This window comes from Vitis riparia, chromosome 10, assembly GCF_004353265.1.
Source record: "Vitis riparia cultivar Riparia Gloire de Montpellier isolate 1030 chromosome 10, EGFV_Vit.rip_1.0, whole genome shotgun sequence".
Classification (NCBI taxonomy): domain Eukaryota; kingdom Viridiplantae; phylum Streptophyta; class Magnoliopsida; order Vitales; family Vitaceae; genus Vitis; species Vitis riparia.
The window spans coordinates 19,527,085-19,547,971 of record NC_048440.1 but is presented as its reverse complement, the minus strand read 5'-3'; the positions used below and the strand labels follow the sequence as shown (position 1 = coordinate 19,547,971).

The 20,887-nt window shown below is 34.2% G+C and overlaps 6 protein-coding genes across 6 annotated transcripts; 2 read left to right on the top strand and 4 right to left on the bottom strand.

Moving 5' to 3' along the window:
- Positions 1–681: 681 nt before the first annotated feature.
- Positions 682–1,299, bottom strand: LOC117923187 (pentatricopeptide repeat-containing protein At3g13150-like). The gene has a single exon (XM_034841421.1). It carries the CDS (start codon positions 1,297–1,299, stop codon positions 682–684), a length of 618 nt encoding a protein of 205 aa, XP_034697312.1.
- A 4,922-nt stretch (positions 1,300–6,221) lies between these two features.
- Positions 6,222–8,707, top strand: LOC117924000 ((3S,6E)-nerolidol synthase 1-like). The gene is made up of 7 exons (XM_034842541.1): positions 6,222–6,524; positions 6,623–6,887; positions 6,974–7,346; positions 7,437–7,655; positions 7,736–7,874; positions 7,962–8,210; positions 8,324–8,707. Exons 1-7 carry the CDS (start codon positions 6,222–6,224, stop codon positions 8,612–8,614), a joined length of 1,839 nt encoding a protein of 612 aa, XP_034698432.1. The 3' UTR covers positions 8,615–8,707.
- Positions 8,708–8,914: 207 nt separating this feature from the next.
- LOC117923186 (pentatricopeptide repeat-containing protein At1g55890, mitochondrial-like) lies at positions 8,915–9,529 on the bottom strand. Its single transcript, XM_034841420.1, has one exon. It carries the CDS (start codon positions 9,527–9,529, stop codon positions 8,915–8,917), a length of 615 nt encoding a protein of 204 aa, XP_034697311.1.
- Positions 9,530–15,496: 5,967 nt separating this feature from the next.
- LOC117923185 (pentatricopeptide repeat-containing protein At3g13150-like) lies at positions 15,497–16,164 on the bottom strand. Its single transcript, XM_034841419.1, has one exon. It carries the CDS (start codon positions 16,061–16,063, stop codon positions 15,497–15,499), a length of 567 nt encoding a protein of 188 aa, XP_034697310.1. The 5' UTR covers positions 16,064–16,164.
- A 953-nt stretch (positions 16,165–17,117) lies between these two features.
- On the top strand, positions 17,118–19,270 carry LOC117924001 ((3S,6E)-nerolidol synthase 1-like; the record flags this gene model as incomplete). The annotated part of the gene is made up of 6 exons (XM_034842542.1): positions 17,118–17,373; positions 17,460–17,832; positions 17,923–18,141; positions 18,222–18,360; positions 18,448–18,696; positions 18,810–19,270. Coding segments are annotated over 6 exons (1,527 nt in total), but the record flags the coding sequence as incomplete, so codon positions are not given.
- Positions 19,271–19,409: 139 nt separating this feature from the next.
- LOC117923184 (pentatricopeptide repeat-containing protein At1g55890, mitochondrial-like) lies at positions 19,410–20,549 on the bottom strand. The gene has a single exon (XM_034841418.1). The coding sequence runs from the start codon at positions 20,547–20,549 to the stop codon at positions 19,410–19,412; it is 1,140 nt and encodes a 379-aa protein (XP_034697309.1).
- Positions 20,550–20,887: the final 338 nt, after the last annotated feature.

Genomic DNA, 20,887 nt, shown 5'->3' with positions numbered 1-20,887 from the left:
CTCTCAGTAGCTGAAATGATAGAATAAATGTATAAAATTTAAGCATGGTCAATCATTCAGTGAAATATATATTTTGGTGCTACATCTTGCACAGTTCTTTCAGAAAATCTTTATATTTGTTTCACCCTCCCAGAAACAACCAAAAGCAAACTATTTAGTGGCTTCAAGTTGTTATCTAGTCTCTGCAAGTCTATGTCAAGAAATATGGGGGTCCATGAATAGAGAAGCTATCAGTGTAGGGGCTAATAGCGGCCCATGTGAATTTTCATTTCTGATGGTGATGATCGATGTTGGAATTACTTGAGATAGTGACAGGGAATTGTGTGGCACATATGATCTATCGACGGAGACCCAATTAATTCATGATAAGAAAAATCATTCTAAGATTCATTCACATGTTCTCTCAACCAAAATTAATGTTGGTGCATCGCAAATTAAGTTGCATTTCTTTTTGACTTAATATTAGACTTTTTTACCTCGGTGCTAATGATTCTGTTTACGCTAACACTAGTCATGAATATTGGTAAAAAAACTAATCACTTGATTGTTTTCAATTAGATTCTAGCTATAATATCAAAGTGTATTTTTTAATACCTATCAAAAAAATATTATTACTTAAGTGGTATTGCATGCACATTTTCAAACCAGATCTTATTCCACATATTGATTAGTCCGAATCCCTTATTCCGTAGTATCTACGATAATCAAATCAGGCTCCAAGCCAACCTTCTCCATCTCATCAAGCACCGAAAGTGCTGAATCCAATGACCCCATCTCACAAAATGCATTAACAATAATATTGTATGAAACGACGTCGGGGACAATCCCTAAGTTCCCCGGTAACTCTTGGAAAAACCCATCAATCTTATCAAACTTCTTCGAATTAACGCACGCTGACAAAAGAGCATTGAAAGACATGACGCTGCGTTCGCAGTTCAGCTTTGGCATTTCATCGAACAGTTTGTGGGCATGCTCAAACATGCCCGCTTTCCCATATAGAGTCATGAGTCTGACCGCGAAGACTTTGGTGGAGATCTCATTGTACTGTTTTTGGTGTTCCAGGATGTCTTCGATGAATGAGAATTTTTTGGCCTTGGCTAGTGTGAGGACCGCTTTCTCGTAGTACCCGTAGCGGGATCGGAATCGCTTGGAGTCTGAGGATTTCTTGAACTTGTCGACCATTTCTTTAAGTCTAGAGTTATTGGAAGACGAACGCTTGATGGTTTTAGCTGGAGTTTTGGTGGTGGCCGGCAGAGGTGAGGTGAAGATGCCACGGAGACGACGAGCCAGAGACGACATTACTGCTGTGTAACGTTGGGCCGCAGAATGGTAGGGGATAAAAAACTGTTGGGAGTATAACAGAGTTGTATTGAAGTAAAAGGAGCCAATGCTGACTCAGATCGGACGGTAGACCCGCGAGGCAGCGCAGTTTAAAATATTATTACTCATAATAATTTTTATTAAAATAATATTTTATTTCATTAGACACATTATATTATTTAAGCATGTACTACCCTATGCCCAAACATGTACTATATTGTTTTTCAAGAAAAATATAATTATAATGTTTATCTAAAAAATTGCCGATTTAACAAACCTTTTTAATAAATAAAAAAATTAGAAAAAAACAAGAATATTTCCCACTGCTTGCTGTTGGTTTTGAAATCCTTTGTTCAACATAGTGCCAGGACTTGCTGAGTAATTACAAATTAAGCAGAATGTTTGAACAAAATTTCTCATCTAGGAAGTGGATTGAAATTTGTAAAATCTTGTGCAAAATATTGATCACCAAACATGTGACATCAACTCTCATTAAACAAGGGTTTTAGCTTAAGTTTCATTTCATCTAATTACTCTCGAAAAATTCATTTCTTGAATTAGGATAAATCAAACAAAATGTAATTGTCTTTTTTACTGCCATTCTGAATAAACTTAAGGACCTCACCCTTAGTCCTCCCTTCTCCAAACTAATTATTATAGAAACACGAGAATAAGCAACAAGAAAATAATAGCATAGATTTAAGTGAAAAACCATGAGAAGAGGAGAAGAAAATCCATTATGTCAAAAAATTGGTATAAAATGGGATAGAATCAACAAGCTACTACATAACCCTAAATCCTATACACCATCACATATATGTATATATACACCCTAAATTCTATCGGCCCAATCCCTTCACTGCCACCATATACCCCAAAAAAAATCCATAAATTTTATTCACTACATATGTCGCACCGCAAACTTTTTAGGTTGTACCAAAAAAGAATCCAGGTCACCAAACTCTAACAATCTCCACCTCGACATGAATTCCAATGTAAGGAATTAAAAATAAACTCCAATCTTCAACAAGAGCTCTTCACCTCTTCCACAAACCCCAAAGGGCAACTCAACATTGAATACTAACCAAGTCCAAGCAATGCTCAAACTTGGCTACAGGGAGTGTCTTGGTCATCATATCAACAAAATTATCATGGGTGCTAACTTTGCCCACAACAATATCACCATGAGCAATGATATCACGCACAAAATGATACCTCATATCAATGTGTTTTGTCATCTCATGAAACATCTGATTTTTTGTGAGGAAAATAGTTTACTATCACAAAAAACTATGGTAATCTGCAAGTTGTCACTAAGTTCACCAATTAGTCTTTTCAACTAAATAGCTTCCTTACAAGCCTCTATAATAGCTATGTACTTGGCCTCAATAGTAGACAAAGCAATTGTAGTCTTTAGCTTTCCAACGAATAACACACCCACCAACAGTAAAAACATACCTTATAAGAGATCTTTTTTTATCAAGGTCACCAACAAAATCAGAATCGACATACCTAATGACTCCATCTCTAGTTTTCCTAAAATGCAAACAAACATCAATTGAGCCACGCAAGTATCTAAAAATCTACTAAATTGCTTTCCAATGTTCTTTATCAAGATTTGTCATGTATCTACTGACTACATATGATAAATCTTGATGTGAACAAACTATAACCTACATGAGAGACCCCATTACACTAGAATATGGAACTCGTGACACATAGTCAACATCATCATCTTGTGGAGATAAGGTAGATGAAAGTCTGAAATGAGCTGCTAATGGAGTACTAACAGGTTTGGCATTCTACATATTGAACCTATGAAGAACTTTCTCAATGTTCCCTTTCTGACTTAGGTATAATTTCCTTGCCTTTTTGCCTCTCCTAATCTCTATTCCAAGTTTTTTTTTTTTTGTCTTTCATCGCAAACTCCCTATTGAGCTACACTTTTACTTTTCTTATCTCTTATTTACCTGCTTTTCTATCTCTCAAAATCTCCATTCCAAGAGGCTTTTACGCTTGCTCCATTCCTACAGTTGACCCAGACAACTTCTGAGAAATAGGTAAGACTAATTTCACCACAATTGTATCTATGCCTAATACTCACAAATGGAGTATTGCCCAAGATCACACTTTGGTTTCTATCCTCTGAAAGAAAAATAGCCATCCACCTAAACTTGGCAATTTTACTGTTAAGTTTGCCTTACTGCTTTCCAATTTTTTATAGTTCTTATAATGCCATGCATTTTCAAACTTTCTAATTTCCTAACTTTACAGTATGAGTTTTACAATGAACATGCACACAATTTAAAGGGAGCTAAGCATATATTTAGTGAACTAAGAGAAAATGCAATGGAAGGCATGCTAATGATTGATGTCATACAACACCTAGGCATTGATTATCACTTCAAATAGGAGATTGAAGTAGTTTTGAAGAAGCAGTATATGAAATCTAGCATTCATGGTGATTGTGATGAGGATCATTATGAGGTTTCACTTCAATTTTGCCTATTGAGACAAGAAAATTATCATACGGTAGGAAAGCATTGGACCATTGATTGGAGCCAAAATATGTGCATTAATAGCACATATTCGATATGATTTGTGCACCAAAGGACACTCAAATCACTTAACTTGACCTAAATTGATACTAAAGCCCTAACCATGAGTTTAACTTGTATTTTGGAGATTTATCTCAAGTTGAAGGGAAGAAAATGGTACAAGTTGAATCACTTTAGATTTTGGAATATCAAGAAAGTTTTAAATGAGGAAATAAGCAAGTCAAAAGCTCATGGACCATGAAGAAAAGCAAGACAAGGATATCATGAGTTTGGAAAATGAGAAATAACCATTATGGAGTAAGAATGAAGGCAAGCGAACATAGATTATGCGGCATGAAGTAAATTCATCAAGTTGCATGAAAGTTTGGAACTTAAAATCTGGTGGTAACATGTACTTTGAACTTGAGGAAAAATTTGGAGCACTTTCTGATGTCTATTTTATGCATACTATATATTGTTTCAAATTTTGGGAAGTCAGGAGTCCAATGCTTCAAACAATGTGCAAATCAGAATTGAAATGAAGAAGTTATGGTCATTTGAAGACAATTGCGTAAAGTTAAATGACCATTTTGAAATGATTTTGAAATTCAATTTATGAATTCAGAATCCAACTTATGAATTTGAAATCCAATTCAAAATTACTCCAAATTCAAATTCACCCACTATTTCACCTCCTCTACCTTGGAAATTGCATCTATGGCACTTTATCAGCCCTAAGTGGGCCTCATATGACTAGAAATTACCATTTTATTATTTTTAGTCATTTTTTTTGTAATTAATGGCCAATGAGAGTGTGTCACATGTTAGGTAATTGATGATATTATATAAACTCTTTTAGTTTTAGGGTTTACCAGGAGTTCGACAATTTTGTGGGTAAGAAGACGAGAACTTTGGTTTGTTTTCTTTTCTTCTTTATTGAATATATTGTTTTTACTTTCTTTTGATTCCCATGAAAGGCTAAAAAGTCAACTCAAAGCTTAAAGCATGAAAACATAAAGGTTAGGAAACCTATAGAGACAATGGATAAACCATTGTAACAATGAGATTAACTATTGGTTGAATTACAATTTATCAAATTTTTATCATATTCTTGTGAGTTAATTTAGGAAATGATATTGTATGTTATTACCTGATACTAATGATTCTTGGTAACTCTTGATCATTAGTTATCACGGTCTTCTTTATCGTTATTTACCCCGAAACAAAACTATAAGGAGTAGGAAGGGTTAAAAAGTTAAACCTTAAACCAATAATCAATCTCATCCATTTGATGATTTTAGGAATTTTTTTTAAAAAAAGAAAAAGTAGGTTTCAAATGTAGATTTGAGTTATAGAACTCAAATTGGTCACGAAATGCCAAGGACCTTAAAACTCTAAGATCATTTTACTTAAAAAACCCTTGTTGTCTCTTTTTCTATACCTTAAGTTAGATTGTGTAAAACTCTAGAATTGAATTAAAAATCAATATCCATTTTGTTATTAATTTAGTTTTTTTAACTTAGTTTCACTTCATAAAAGTTACTTTACATATTGTTTTTATTTTAAGATTCAAACAAAAGCAATTCATTTATCCTAGTATTGATAATTTCCATAAAGTAGTCCATGAGGACGATACCTGAAGTACTACAATAACCATAATGACTCTTTTTTTTTTGTTTTTACTAGAGTTGTTAAATAGAAGACTTAGCATCTTGGACAACAAAGAAGATTGGTCAACCATTTACGTCGAAAAATATTGAATTATGTCACCTTCTTTTTTCTTTGGATACTTTACGTTTGATTAGAAAAATAGAAAAATAAAAACATATACCCAATTAATAAATTCTCTTTATATTTAGCTTTAAATTCTTTCCATTTATTTTTTTCTCTTATAAAATTAAATAATTTTAAAATATATAAATCTTATTTTGTATACTAAATCAAACTATTAGAAACTTAAAAAAAAAAAAATCTTTGCCAAATATTATTGGGGTTGCAAAAACCAAGATCATACAATAACTGTCTTAGCTCTATGATAACTTCTATTTCATTTCCTCTGCAACAATCACCAACACTTTTTTGTAATCCATAATAATCACATTTTTTTAATAAACCAATTCATTTTACCTAAGTATCATGAAGATTGGTCCACATTTGTACGTTCTATCCGACAAAATCACAAACTCCTTGACTTGTCGTCCAGATATTTGAAGTGACAGCAATTCCCCATGTGTGCTTTATCGTGAGACACGAGAAGAGATACTTTTTGGAACGTGTAAAACATGGCCTCTGCGAAACTAGTCAGTAGATGCATCCTAGGAAGGTAAACTTATCCAGTAGAATGTAAGCACACAAACCGCGTTTATGAAATTCTATAAATTTGGTCCCTTGTGCTGTATCAGCAACACAAACTTCAATCCTTCGTTCTATCCCTCTGAATTAAAGTTACTCTTCCTTCTCGCTCTCCCAATGGGATTCTCTCCTGCCTTTTACGCTTGCTCCATTCCTCCAGTTGGTCCTAGCAAATTCACTGAGCTAGGCCAGTCCAAATTCAACAATGTCGTGCTTGTGCCTACTGCTCAGAAATGGAGCATTGCCCACGACCACACCTTGGTTTATAAGCCCTTAAGAAAGCATAATCATCAATCTCAACATCTCAGCTTTACTGTTAAGTTTGCGTCTCCGTTTTCATTTTCTTTTAATTCTTATTCTGCTAGATTTTAGCTATCGAATAACTACGCGCGGCTGACACGCTTCTCTTGCAGGATGAATTTTACATCAAGCATGCACAAAGATTGGATGAAGTTAGAAACGTATTCAGTAAAGTTGGAGAGGATACGCTGGAAGGTTTGATGATGATTGATGCCATACAAAGGTTGGGCATTGACTACCACTTCAAAGAGGAAATTGAAGCAGTTCTACAGAGACAGTATATGAAAGCCAGCACTCACGGTGAGAGCATTCAGGATCTCTACGAGGTTGCTCTTCGTTTTCGGCTATTGAGACAAGAAGGTTACCATGTGCCTGCAGGTGGGATTTCTTTTGACTTCAGCAAAATTTGTTATGAGTCACATTGTTTTTGAAATAGGAATTTACTGGCTATTGTTTATGAATAGATGTGTTTAACAACTTCAAGAACAAGGAGGGGAAGTTTAAACAAAATCTCAGCAAAGACATCAAGGGATTGTTGGGTTTATATGAAGCTTCACAACTGAGTATAGAAGGAGAAGATATCCTCGAGGAAGCCCAAAGATTCAGCAGCACACTCCTTAACGCAGGGTTGGAACATCTTGATCACCACGAAGCTACAGTTGTTGGGCATACACTGGAGCATCCCCATCATAAGAGCTTGCCAAGGTTCATGGCCAAAAGCTTCCTTAAGGACTTCCAGGGGCCAAATGGATGGCCGACTGTCTTGCAAGAACTTGCAAAAGCGGATTTCAATATGGTTCAATCCATACATCAGCAGGAATTACTTCAAATTTCGAAGTAAGTTTGAAAACTGACTCACCTGTTAAGTATTTTGGTTTCATATATTCTTAAGACTCTTCTAATCGTAAATACCCATCATATTATTAGATGGTGGCAAGACCTAGGTTTGGCTGAGGAGTTGAAATTTGCAAGAGACCAACCACTGAAATGGCACATGTGGCCCATGGCAGTACTCCCCGATCCAAGCTTGTCAGAGCAAAGGGTTGAGCTCACAAAACCCATCTCTATGATCTATATAATCGATGACATTTTTGATGTTCATGGAACGCTTGATGAGCTCACTCTCTTTACAGAAGCTGTCAATAGGTAGGCATCAACAATGGAATTAATCCATTCATCACCGTACCAAAGTTCCACTAAATTGACCCGTTAATTTTTGCATGCAGATGGGATATAGCTGCTTTCGAGACGCTACCAAACTACATGAAGATATGCTTCAAGACTCTAGATGACATCACGAATGAAATCAGCAACAAGGTCTACAAAGAGCATGGGTGGAACCCAGTAGACTCGCTACGGAAGACGGTATGTACATTCATTTGTCTATGGATATTGAATTTTCACGAGAATTACAAGCACCACATGTTAAACGGATTCTCTCTGTTGCTACAGTGGGTGAGTTTATGCAATGCGTTTCTAGTAGAAGCCAAATGGTTTTCCTCTGGGCATGTGCCAAAGGCCCACGAGTACTTGAAAAACGGGGTCATCAGTTCAGGGGTACATGTGGTGCTTGTTCACTTGTTCTTTCTCTTGGGCCATGGCATAACCAGGGGAAATGTGGATCTTGTGGATGACTTCCCCAGCATCATATCTTCCACAGCTGCCATTCTTCGTCTTTGGGACGACCTGGGAAGCGCCAAGGTAATGCAAAACCAGGTTATTCATGTCTCAAGTCTTTAATTCCTTAATTCTGATAGTGTCTTAGCCTACTTAGTTTTAAATCAACACTAACACATTCATGGATTCATTGACAGGATGAGAATCAAGACGGCCACGACGGGTCATACATCGAGTGCTACATTAAGGAACACCAAGGCTCTTCCATGGAAAATGCACGGAAAAATGTGACCTATATGATTTCAGACTTATGGAAGCGCCTCAACAAGGAGTGCCTCTCTCAGCATCCATTTTCAACTTCTTTTACAAAGGGTTCCCTTAACATTGCAAGGATGGTTCCTTTGATGTACAGTTATGATGACAATCAGAGTCTTCCACACCTTGAGGAACATATGAAGTCCCTCCTCTTTGAAGCATTTCCCCTGTAGGGAGGTACTATATGTATAGAATCAAAAAATTAAAATATAAGAGCCACTGATGTGCTTAATGTATCAGTACAGGATTGTCTCTTCGTTTCTTCATACAATGGTAGCCAGTTTCCATATTAAAAGAAAGAATAAAAGGATACGGAAGTGTTGGAATTGGTTTATGAATCAGAGATTTATTATCTTACACGGGATAAAAGTGAAGTAAAAAATACAACTGATAAGATCGGAAAATCAGAAACTATCATAAGCCATACTGGGAGCCTGCTTTGTTAAATCACTGCAAAAATTCAACAAAATATACTATTTATCTGAAGGCAGTTCCAGTGTAATGCGAAACTTCTTCAACTTTGCCAATTCCACAAGCTCAGTTGCTTCTTCAATTTTTGACTCTTTAACCAGCCACTCCAACACCTGCTGCAATAAAGCCGGTTCAATAAGCCAGCGCCTGCTGCAGACTTCCTTGCACAGCTCAGTAGCCATATCAAAATCACCCTTTTCAACAAGAAATGGGATGAGCGTCATGTAAGTAGCCCGAACAGGAGGCAACTCATTTCTCGCAATTTCACTATACCACCTTTTAGCTTCCTCTAGGTTTCCAGCATTGCAAAAGCCTTTCATCAAAGAATTGAGAGTAAACACATCAGGTTTGATCCCACTGGTTTTCATCTCATCAATTAATTCAACTGCTTCTGACATTCTATTCTCTGAAATCACTCCTCGCAACTTGGCATTGTAACTTCTAACATTAGGAACAACATTATTCTTTTTCATTAAATCCCATATCTTCTCGCCATCAGCATAGCTACCATTCTGATAAAACGCGTTGAGAAGGGTATTAAACGTCATCAAATCAGGCTCCAAGCCAACCTTCTCCATCTCATCAAGCACCGAAAGTGCTGAATCCAATGACCCCATCTCACAAAATGCATTAACAATAATATTGTATGAAACGACGTCGGGGACAATCCCTAATATTTTAAAATATATTTTAAAACTCATTTTAATATTTAATATTTTATTTTTAATTATTTTGTAATGCTAAATTGATATTAGGTTATAATGAAGCCATGATTAATATGGGAATCTAATTCCAAATGGAATTTTCAATAAAAACAGCTAACTACTTGACTAATCAACCATGATTTTGTTTTCATTAGTCCAGTTAAGGAGACATTTTTGCCTCTTGAAACAAGAAGGTTCAAAGACTGCTTCAACCATCTAGATGAAATATCTCAAAAATTCATCCTTAAATCATGGGTTATAAAAGATGAATAGCATGTAGATATACAAAATTCAGAAATCCATGGTTTATTTGAAGGATTATGTTGTTATTTTCCCTCTTTTTCTCTTTTGTTTTTTCACTTAATTTGATCTAATTTAAAGGAATGAATAAAAATATGGACAATTAAGACCATGGTTGATAACCGTTTTTAAAAATTGTTTTTTAATGTTTTATAAAACTGAAGTTTATTTGAAAACTTTAAATATTTTTAATTTATTTTAATATTTTAAAATATATTTTAAAACTCATTTTAATATTTAATATTTTATTTTTAATTATTTTATAATGCTAAACTGATATTAGGTTATAATGAAGCCATGATTAATGTGGAAATCTAATTCCAAATGGAATTTTCAATAAAAATAGCTAACTACTTGACTAATCAACCATGATTTTGTTTTTGCTAGGCCAGTTAAGGAGATATCTTTGCCTCTTGAAACAAGAAGGTTCAAAGACTGCTTCAACCATCTAAATGAAACATCTCAAAAATTCATCTTTAAATCATGGGTCATAAAAGATGAATAGCATGTAACGATACAAAATTCATAAATCCATGGTTTATTTGAAGGATTATGTTGTTATTTTCCCTCTTTTTCTTTTTCTTTTTCACTTAATTTGATCTAATTAAAGGAATGGGTAGAAATATAGATAGTTAAGACCATGGTTGATAACTGTTTTTAAAAACCATTTTTAAAAATTGTTTTATAATGTTTTGTAAAATAGAAGTTTATTTGAAAACTTTAAATATTTTTAATATTTTTAAATATATTTTAAACCTCATTTTTAATATTTAATATTTTATTTTTAATTATTTTATATGTTTATATAATTATGTTCTAAAGTAATTTTTTTAAAATAAAATAAAATTTATTAAAAAAAATAGTTTTTTGAAATACTTTATATTTTCTATTTTTTAATAATATAAAAAATAATAATAATCAAACATATTTTTTCTACCTCAAATAAATCTTAAACGTGTGGCATCGTAAGGATCACACAACAGGAATTTGCAGGTCGGTACAAAATGCTTCGACCCCCTTGTCTTGGAGTTCGTTGAGATTTGATTAATGAATCACTTATAACGACTTTTAAAGAATGCACAACTGCTAATGATTTGACATTTGGCGAGTAGCAATCATAGTACTGCAAAAGATATCAGTCACAACACAATTTAGTTTTGTATCGAATTGGATTCAAAAATTAAGTTTTGGTCCATATAAGTTGCATATTTGATGTGAATGATATAAAATATGAAGAGATGAATATACCCTTCAAAACTATTTTCTACCACAATGTTTGACAAACTTTTTTGTGTTAAATATTTTTTAAATAATTATTCTGAAAATTTATTATTTTTAGAAAACTAATTTTTTTAAAAAATATATTCTAAAAATATATCATTTTAAAAAAAAAAATATTTGACATATTTTTAGTTATTTTTTATATACACAATTTTAAATATATATATTTTCCAAAATGTTTGATTTTTAAATAATAATAATAATAATAATAATAATTTATTTTTATTTTTTTTTAAAATGGTGTATTTTTTTTTCAAAACACTAAATTATATTAAATTTTATTGAGGTTTACAAAAGGAATGAAATTTAAATTTTTTTTTTTTTTTTTCCGTAGTGAGCAAATGTCATTTCTGGAAATATAAAAATTTCATATCATTTTTTCCAATTTTCACACTTTCTCTAGGTCTTGGGCTTAAATGATGAATTTATATGAATCAAAGCTTAATTTTTGAGTTCAAGTGGATTCAAAACACAATTGTCCAAAAAAAAAAAGATTTTTTAAAATACTTTATTTTTTATATTTTAATAATATAAAAAATAATTTTTAATAATCAAACATATTTTTTCTACCTCAAATAAATCTTAAACGTGTGGCACCGTAATGATCACACAATAGGAATCTGTATGTCGGTACAAAAGCCTCTGGCCCTTTGTCTTGGAGTTCGTCGAGATTTGATTAATGAAACGCTTATAACATTTTTTAAAGAGTGCACAACTCCTAATGATTTGACATTTGGCGAGTAGCAATCATAGAAGTGCAAAAGATATCAGCCACAATTTATAAAGATGTACAACCTTTTTGGGTCCCGCCTATAGTGGTTGGCTAGAAGAGTCACCACCAATAAAGTGAATTGGCGTGTCATTGACTCATTGTTTGTAACAAGTACAATAATTATAGTTGTGAACATGATGAACACTTGTTGTATCAAAATAAAAATAAAAAGTAAAAATAATGTGGATAATTGTTTGTCGTGATAGCAAAAATGATAGCCTTGTCATTGAAATCACTAGAATTATTTTGGACTTATTAAAACAAGAAATGATCATGTGGTGCAAGGGAACAAAGACTAGTATTGAGAATTACCTTGGTGCTTCCCAAATCATCCCAGACATGAAGAATTGTAGCAGCAGAAGATATAATTCCCCGAAAATCATCCACAATACCTAACAATGCAAGCTTGATGCTGATCATTGTGGGTGTTCCATGCATTAAGGTGCTGGTTACTAAAGTTTCTTGCTTCTTCGAGTATATCTTCTCCGTGCACACTTAGCTGTGAAGCTCTATACAAACCCATTGTTGTAGTATGTGACTCATATTTGAGTGAAAAGACATATGGAGAAAAAGGGGCAAATACCGGAGCGAAGTGGAGCGATAACATTTTCCATTTAGGCTTGTACTTCTTTTTGTTGTGCGTTGCCCTCCGCACTACGATTCAACGGTATTTTTGGAATTATCATTCCTAAGGGTTAATATAAATACGCTTCTATGTAACCCTAATTTGATACATAGTGAAAATCCTCTTCCATATTCCCATGAATGTAGGCAATTAGTCAAACCACATTAAATCTGCGTGTTCTTCTTTCTCGTTTTTCTATTATTTTTCATCATAAATCGTTGCACGGATTTCAACACCCATTAATCCCCTGACATCTTTACCTAGTTTTTCTTCAAACTTCCCTTTCTTGTCCTTGAAGTTGTTAAAGACATCTGTCAGTTCATTCATATACATTACCAAGAAAATTAACTTTCCCAAAAAGCAAATGATTCAATATATAATCAGAGAAGGTTAAACTATAATTAAAAGAAAAAGAAAACGGCCACATGCAGTCACATAGTAACCTTCTTGTCTCAAGAGCCGAAACTAAGTGCAACCTCGTAAAGATTGTCTCTGAAATCATCCGTAGTTATAACTATCCTATACTGCCTTTGTAGAATTGCTTCAATCTCATCATGGAAGTGGTAGTCAATGCTTCAAATGTACCTTCTCCTACTTCATTGAGTACATTCTTAACTTCCTCCAGGTTTTGTGCATGTTTCATATAAAATTCGTCCTGCAAAGGAAGATTGTCAACGACAGGAAATTGAAAAGTGAAAATCGAGCATAGGACCTAATGGAAATATATACATATAGGGAAAATGGGGATGCAAACTTAACAGTGAGACTGGAATATTGTGCATATAGATGATTATCATTTTTTGAGGGAACAGAAACCAAGTTGTGGTCCTCGGCAACGCTCCATGTGTGAAGGTTGATTTATGGCGATATATCATCTGGTCAACTGGTCAGCGTGGGTCAAACGCACTACAGTGAAGTCAAAGCAACTATAGTCCCCCAAAATGGCCTTTCTCCTGCTAATGAGGGGAATCGAACCTCAAACCAAAAGGTTTAAGGTTCACACCAATTACATCCGGACAAACTTGCCCTTGTTAAATAATATGGACTAAACCTATATATAGTTAAACTCATTATATAAAGAAATATTAAAAAAATATTTTAAAGAGCAAATTAATTATAGTTATTTTTTAATTAAATGCAAAATTTTCTTTTAATTGATTACCAAAAATATAAAAATTATATCATTTTCTTGATAGTGTTTTTAATATCATTAATAATTAATTAAATATTAAAAAATTGTACATATATCATAATTTATTTTATATTATTTAATACAATTGAATTAAATGGATCATAATTTTAATATTAATATATATTTTAAAATTATACATATTATAATCAAATATCATAATATTAGATGTAATTTAATAATAAACGTACACTTATAAAATTCATATTTTTATCGATGCATACAATATTATTATCAAATATGATAAATCATATTATACATATATCAAATTATTTAATAAAACAACTTAAAAATATCATTATACTTCTAATTACATTTTTATGAAGTTTCTTTTTATATTTTTATAAATTTTGGTCAATTTTAAGTCTATCGATATTTTTTTTCCAAAATATCCGCTGATATATCTCCGATATATCCGTAAAATCGAAGTACCGATATATCCATGATTACCAATATTTTCATCATTGCCTACAAGTTGCATGTGAGCACTAGTAACATAAGCTTTAAGTAAAAGATTTTACTTTCAACTATCTTATATTTAGTTATTTGAAGAAGAAGAAGAAAAAGTATAATCTTCACTTTTAAAAATGCAAAAAAAAAAAAAAATAGGTTTTTCAATATAAGTACAAAAAATAAGACTAAGGTATAAATAAATGAAATTAAGTTGTAAAACAATGAGATGTAAAGATGCGTACCTCCTTTATTTGAAAATTATCAAAATTTATAATAGAAATTATTGAATTTTTTAAAATGATTTTAAAGGTTTTTGCTACAAATTGAGAAAAGTTATTGAAAATTTCTAATAATTTTTCTTTTTATATTTTTTTAATTTCTTTGAAAATTTTCTCTAAATATTCTTGATAGTTTATATATATATATATAAAATCTAATTTTTTAAGTGTTTTTAATATCATCATCATTTAATTTGATACATTTTTATAATTAATATTTAAACTTGTTTAGTTTTTAACAATAATATAAAATATCATTACTTACTTTATAATTTATAAATAATGATTATAATATAATATTTTTCTTTCATGCCCCTTAACAAAAGTTTTTAGCTCTGCCACTACATGTGAGGGGAGATTGTTAGAAAAGTATGATATATATTGTGAATATAAATCCTACAAACTTAAACTTTAACAAAATTGGTAATTTGATACTATGCATGCTTAATTTAACAATTAACAAGATGCTAAATTGATATTAGGTTATAATGAAGCCATGATTAATGTGGGAATCTAATTCCAAATGGAATTTTCAATAAAAACAGCTAGCTACTTGACTAATCAACCATGATTTTGTTTTTGTTAGGCTAGTTAAGGAGACATCTTTGCCCGTTGAAACAAGAACGTTCAAAGACTACTTCAACCATCTAAATGAAAGATCTCAAAAATTCATCTTTAAATCATGGGTCATAAAAGATGAACAACACGTAGATATACAAAATTCAAAAATCCATGATTTATTTGAAGCATTATGTTGTTATTTTCCCTCTTTTTCTCTTTTTTTTTTTCACTTAATTTGATCTAATTTAAAGGAATGAATAGAAATATGGACAGTTAAGACCATGGTTGATATCTGTTTTTAAAAATTGTTTTTTAATGTTTTGTAAAACACAAGTTTATTTGAAAACTTTAAATATTTTTCATTTATTTTAATATTTTAAAATATATTTTAAAACTCATTTTAATATTTAATATTTTATTTTTAATTATTTTTCCTTAAATCCCATATCTTCTCGCCATCAGCATAGCTACCACTGTGATAAAACGCGTTGAGAAGGGTATTAAACGTAATCAAATCAGGCTCCAAGCCAACCTTCTCCATCTCATCAAGCACCGAAAGTGCTGAATCCAATGACCCCATCTCACAAAATGCATTAACAATAATATTGTATGAAACGACGTCGGGGACAATCCCTAAGCTCCCCGGTAACTCTTGGAAAAACCCATCAATCTTATCAAACTTCTTCGAATTAACGCACGCTGACAAAAGAGCATTGAAAGACATGACGGTGCGCTCGCAGTTCAGCTTTGGCATTTCATCGAACAGTTTGTGGGCATGCTCGAACATGCCCGCTTTCCCATATAGAGTAATGAGTCTGACCGCGAAGACTTCGGTGGAGATCTCATTGTACTGTTCTTGGTGTGCCAGGATGTCTTCGATGAATGAGAATTTTTTGGCCTTGGCTAGTGTGAGGACCGCTTTCTCGTAGTACCCGTAGCGGGATCGGAATCGCTTGGAGTCTGAGGATTTCTTGAACTTGTCGACCATTTCTTTAAGTCTAGAGTTATTGGAAGACGAACGCTTGATGGTTTTAGCAGGAGTTTTGGTGGTGGCCGGCAGAGGTGAGGTGAAGATGCCAGCGAGACGACGAGCCAGAGACGACATTACTGCTGTGTAACGTTGGGCCGCAGAATGGTAGGGGATAAAAAACTGTTGGAGTATAACAGAGTAGTATTGAAATAAAAGGAGCTAATGCTGACTCAGATCGGACGGTAGACCCGCGATGCAGCGCAGTTTAAAATATTATTACTCATAATAATTTTTATTAAAATAATATTTTATTTCATTAGACACATTATATTATTTAAGCATGTACTACCCTACGCCCAAACATGTACTATATTGTTTTTCAAGAAAAACATAATTATAATGTTTATCTAAAAAATTGCCGATTTAACAAACCTTTTTAATAAAAAAAAATATATATTAGAAAAAAAACAAGAATATTTCCCACTGCTTGCTGTTGGTTTTGAAATCCTTTGTTCAACATAGTGCCAGGACTTGCTAAGTAATTACAAATTAAGCAGAATGTTTGAACAAAATTTCTCATCTAGGAAGTGGATTGAAATTTGTAAAATCTTGTGCAAAATACTGATCACCAAACATGTGACATCAACTCTCATTAAACAAGGGTTTTAGGTTAAGTTTCATTTCATCTAATTACTCCTGAAAAATTCATTTCTTGAATTGGGATAAATCAAATAGAATGTAATTGTCTTTTTTACTACCATTCTGAATAAACTTAAAGACCTCACCCTTAGTCCTCCCCTCTCCAAATTAATTATTATAGGAAAACGAGAATAAGCAACAAGAAAATAATAACACAAAGTGAAAAACCATGAGAAGAGAAGAAGAAAATCCATTATATCAAAAAATTGGTATAAAATGGGAGAGAATCAACAAGCTACATAACCCTAAATCCTATACACCATCACACACACACATATATATATATATATATATATATATATATACACCCTAAATTCTATCGGCCCAATCCCTTCGCTGCCACCATAGACCCCCAAAAAATCCATAAATTTTATTCACTACATATGTTGGACCAAAAAAGAATCTAGGTCACCAATTCAGTGAAGTTGGAGAGGATACGCTGGATGGTTTGATGATGATTGATGCCATACAACGGTTGGGCATTGACTACCACTTCAAAGAGGAAATTGAAGCAGTTCTACAGAGACAGTATATGAAAGCCAGCACTCACGGTGAGAGCATTCAGGATCTCTACGAGGTTGCTCTTCGTTTTCGGCTATTGAGACAAGAAGGTTACCATGTGCCTGCAGGTGGGATTTCTTTTGACTTCAGCAAAATTTGTTATGAGTCACATTGTTTTTGAAATAGGAATTTACTGGCTATTGTTTATGAATAGATGTGTTTAACAACTTCAAGAACAAGGAGGGGAAGTTTAAACAAAATCTCAGCAAAGACATCAAGGGATTGTTGGGTTTATATGAAGCTTCACAACTGAGTATAGATGGAGAAGATATCCTCGAGGAAGCCCAAAGATTCAGCAGCACACTCCTTCACGCAGGGTTGGAACATCTTGATCACCACGAAGCTACAGTTGTCGGGCATACACTGGAGCATCCCCATCATAAGAGCTTACCAAGGTTCATGGCCAAAAGCTTCCTTAAGGACTTCCAGGGGCCAAATGGATGGCTGACTGTCTTGCAAGAACTTGCAAAAACGGATTTCAATATGGTTCATTCCATACATCAGCAGGAATTACTTCAAATTTCGAAGTAAGTTTGAAAACTGACTCACCTGTTAAGTATTTTGGTTTCATATATTCTTAAGACTCTTCTAATCGTAAATACCCATCATATTATTAGATGGTGGCAAGACCTAGGTTTGGCTGAGGAGTTGAAGTTTGCAAGAGACCAACCACTGAAATGGCACATGTGGCCCATGGCAGTACTCCCCGATCCAAGCTTGTCAGAGCAAAGGGTTGAGCTCACAAAACCCATCTCTATGATCTATATAATCGATGACATTTTTGATGTTCATGGAACGCTTGATGAGCTCACTCTCTTTACAGAAGCTGTCAATAGGTAGGCATCAACAATGGAATTAATCCATTCATCACCGTACCAAAGTTCCACTAAATTGACCCGTTAATTTTTGCATGCAGATGGGATATAGCTGCTTTCGAGACGCTACCAAACTACATGAAGATATGCTTCAAGACTCTAGATGAAATCACAAATGAAATCAGCAACAAGGTCTACAAAGAGCATGGGTGGAACCCAGTAGACTCGCTACGGAAGACGGTATGTACATTCATTTGTCTATGGATATTGAATTTTCACGAGAATTACAAGCACCACATGTTAAACGGATTCTCTCTGTTGCTACAGTGGATGAGTTTATGCAATGCGTTTCTAGTAGAAGCCAAATGGTTTGCCTCTGGGCATGTGCCAAAGGCCGACGAGTACTTGAAAAATGGGGTCATCAGTTCAGGGGTACATGTGGTGCTTGTTCACTTGTTCTTTCTCTTGGGCCATGGCATAACCAGGGGAAATGTGGATCTTGTGGATGACTTCCCCAGCATCATATCTTCCACAGCTGCCATTCTTCGTCTTTGGGACGACCTGGGAAGCGCCAAGGTAATGCAAAACCAGGTTATTCATGTCTCAAGTCTTTAATTCCTTAATTCTGATGGTGTCTTGGCCTACTTAGTTTTAAATCAACACTAACACATTCATGAATTCATTGACAGGATGAGAATCAAGACGGCCATGACGGGTCATACATCGAGTGCTACATTAAGGAACACCAAGGCTCTTCCATGGAAAATGCACGGCAAAATGTGACCTATATGATTTCAGACTTATGGAAGCGCCTCAACAAGGAATGCCTCTCTCAGCATCCATTTTCAACTTCTTTTACAGAGGGTTCCCTTAACATTGCAAGGATGGTTCCTTTGATGTACAGTTATGATGACAATCAGAGTCTTCCACACCTTGAGGAACATATGAAGTCCCTCCTCTTTGAAGCATTTCCCCTGTAGGGAGGTACTATATGTATAGAATCAAAAAAATAAAATATAAGAGCCACTGATGTGCTTAATGTATCAGTACAGGATTGTCTCTTCGTTTCTTCATACAATGGTAGCTAAGGTAGCCAGCTTCCATATTAAAAGAAAGAATAAAAGGATACGGAAGTGTTGGAATTGGTTTATGAATCAGAGATTTATTATCTTACACGGGATAAAAGTGAAGTAAAAACTACAACTGATAAGATCGGAAAATCAGAAACTATCATAAGCCATACTGGGAGCCTGCTTTGTTAAATCGCTGCAAAAATTCAACAAAATATACTATTTATCTGAAGGCAGTTCCAGTGTAATGCGAAACTTCTTCAACTTTGCCAATTCCACAAGCTCAGTTGCTTCTTCAATTTTTGACTCTTTAACCAGCCCCTCCAACACCTGCTGCAATAAAGCCGGTTCAATAAGCCAGCGCCTGCTGCAGACTTCCTTGCACAGCTCAGTAGCCATTTCAAAATCACCCTTTTCAACAAGAAATGGGATGAGCGTCATGTAAGTAGCCCGAACAGGAGGCAACTCATTTCTCGCAATTTCACTATACCACCTTTTAGCTTCCTCTAGGTTTCCAGCATTGCAAAAGCCTTTCATCAAAGAATTGAGAGTAAACACATCAGGTTTGATCCCACTGGTTTTCATCTCATCAATTAATTCAACTGCTTCTGACATTCTATTCTCTGAAATCACTCCTCGCAACTTGGCATTGTAACTTCTAACATTAGGAACAACATTATTCTTTTTCATTAAATCCCATATCTTCTCGCCATCAGCATAGCTACCATTCTGATAAAACGCGTTGAGAAGGGTATTAAACGTAATCAAATCAGGCTCCAAGCCAACCTTCTCCATCTCATCAAGCACCGAAAGTGCTGAATCCAATGACCCCATCTCACAAAATGCATTAACAATAATATTGTATGAAACGACGTCGGGGACAATCCCTAAGTTCCCCGGTAACTCTTGGAAAAACCCATCAATCTTATCAAACTTCTTCGAATTAACGCACACTGACAAAAGAGCATTGAAAGACACGACGGTGCGCTCGCAGTTCAGCTTTGGCATTTCATCGAACAGTTTGTGGGCATGCTCGAACATACCCGCTTTCCCATATAGAGTCATGAGTCTGACCGCGAAGACTTCGGTGGAGATCTCATTGTATTGTTTTTGGTGTTCCAGGATGTCTTCGATGAATGAGAATTTTTTGGCCTTGGCTAGTGTGAGGACCGCTTTCTCGTAGTACCCGTAGCGGGATCGGAATCGCTTGGAGTCTGAGGACTTCTTGAACTTGTCGACCATTTCTTTAAGTCTAGAGTTACTGGAAGACGAACGCTTGATGGTTTTAGCTGGAGTTTTGGTGGTGGCCGGCAGAGGTGCGGTGAAGAAGGCACGGAGACGACGAGCCAGAGACGACATTACTGCTGTGTAACGTTGCGCCGCAGAATGCTAGGGATAAAACTGTTGGGAGTATAGCAGAGTTCTACTGAACTGAAAGGGGCAAATGATGACTCAGATCGGACGGTAGGCCCCCGAGGCAGCGTAGTTTGCTAAGTTCAATAAAATTATTTCAAGTCAAATAAGACTTGTGCGTTGATTTTTTTAAACCTATTTTAGTAATTCTTAAAAATAATTTACAACTAAAAAATTAATATTAAAATTTCTCATATATCGATTTCTCTTCTAAATAATAATATTTTTTTCTCAATTTTTAACTAAATAAACACATTTAAAATCATGTAATTTGTTATTGATTG

What these genes read in the sequence shown, in the direction of transcription:
- LOC117923187 (XM_034841421.1), bottom strand. Translation starts at nt 1,299, where the DNA reads ATGTCGTCTCTGGCTCGTCGTCTCCGTGGCATCTTCACCTCACCTCTG.
- LOC117923185 (XM_034841419.1), bottom strand. Translation starts at nt 16,063, where the DNA reads ATGGTCGACAAGTTCAAGAAATCCTCAGACTCCAAGCGATTCCGATCC.
- LOC117923186 (XM_034841420.1), bottom strand. Translation starts at nt 9,529, where the DNA reads ATGGGGTCATTGGATTCAGCACTTTCGGTGCTTGATGAGATGGAGAAG.
- LOC117924000 (XM_034842541.1), top strand. Translation starts at nt 6,222, where the DNA reads ATGAAATTCTATAAATTTGGTCCCTTGTGCTGTATCAGCAACACAAAC. An exon ending in GAATTACTTCAAATTTCGAA is followed by an intron (nt 7,347 to 7,436) that starts GTAAGTTTGAAA and finishes TCATATTATTAG; the next exon opens with ATGGTGGCAAGACCTAGGTT. An exon ending in TAGACTCGCTACGGAAGACG is followed by an intron (nt 7,875 to 7,961) that starts GTATGTACATTC and finishes CTGTTGCTACAG; the next exon opens with TGGGTGAGTTTATGCAATGC.
- LOC117923184 (XM_034841418.1), bottom strand. Translation starts at nt 20,549, where the DNA reads ATGTCGTCTCTGGCTCGTCGTCTCCGTGCCTTCTTCACCGCACCTCTG.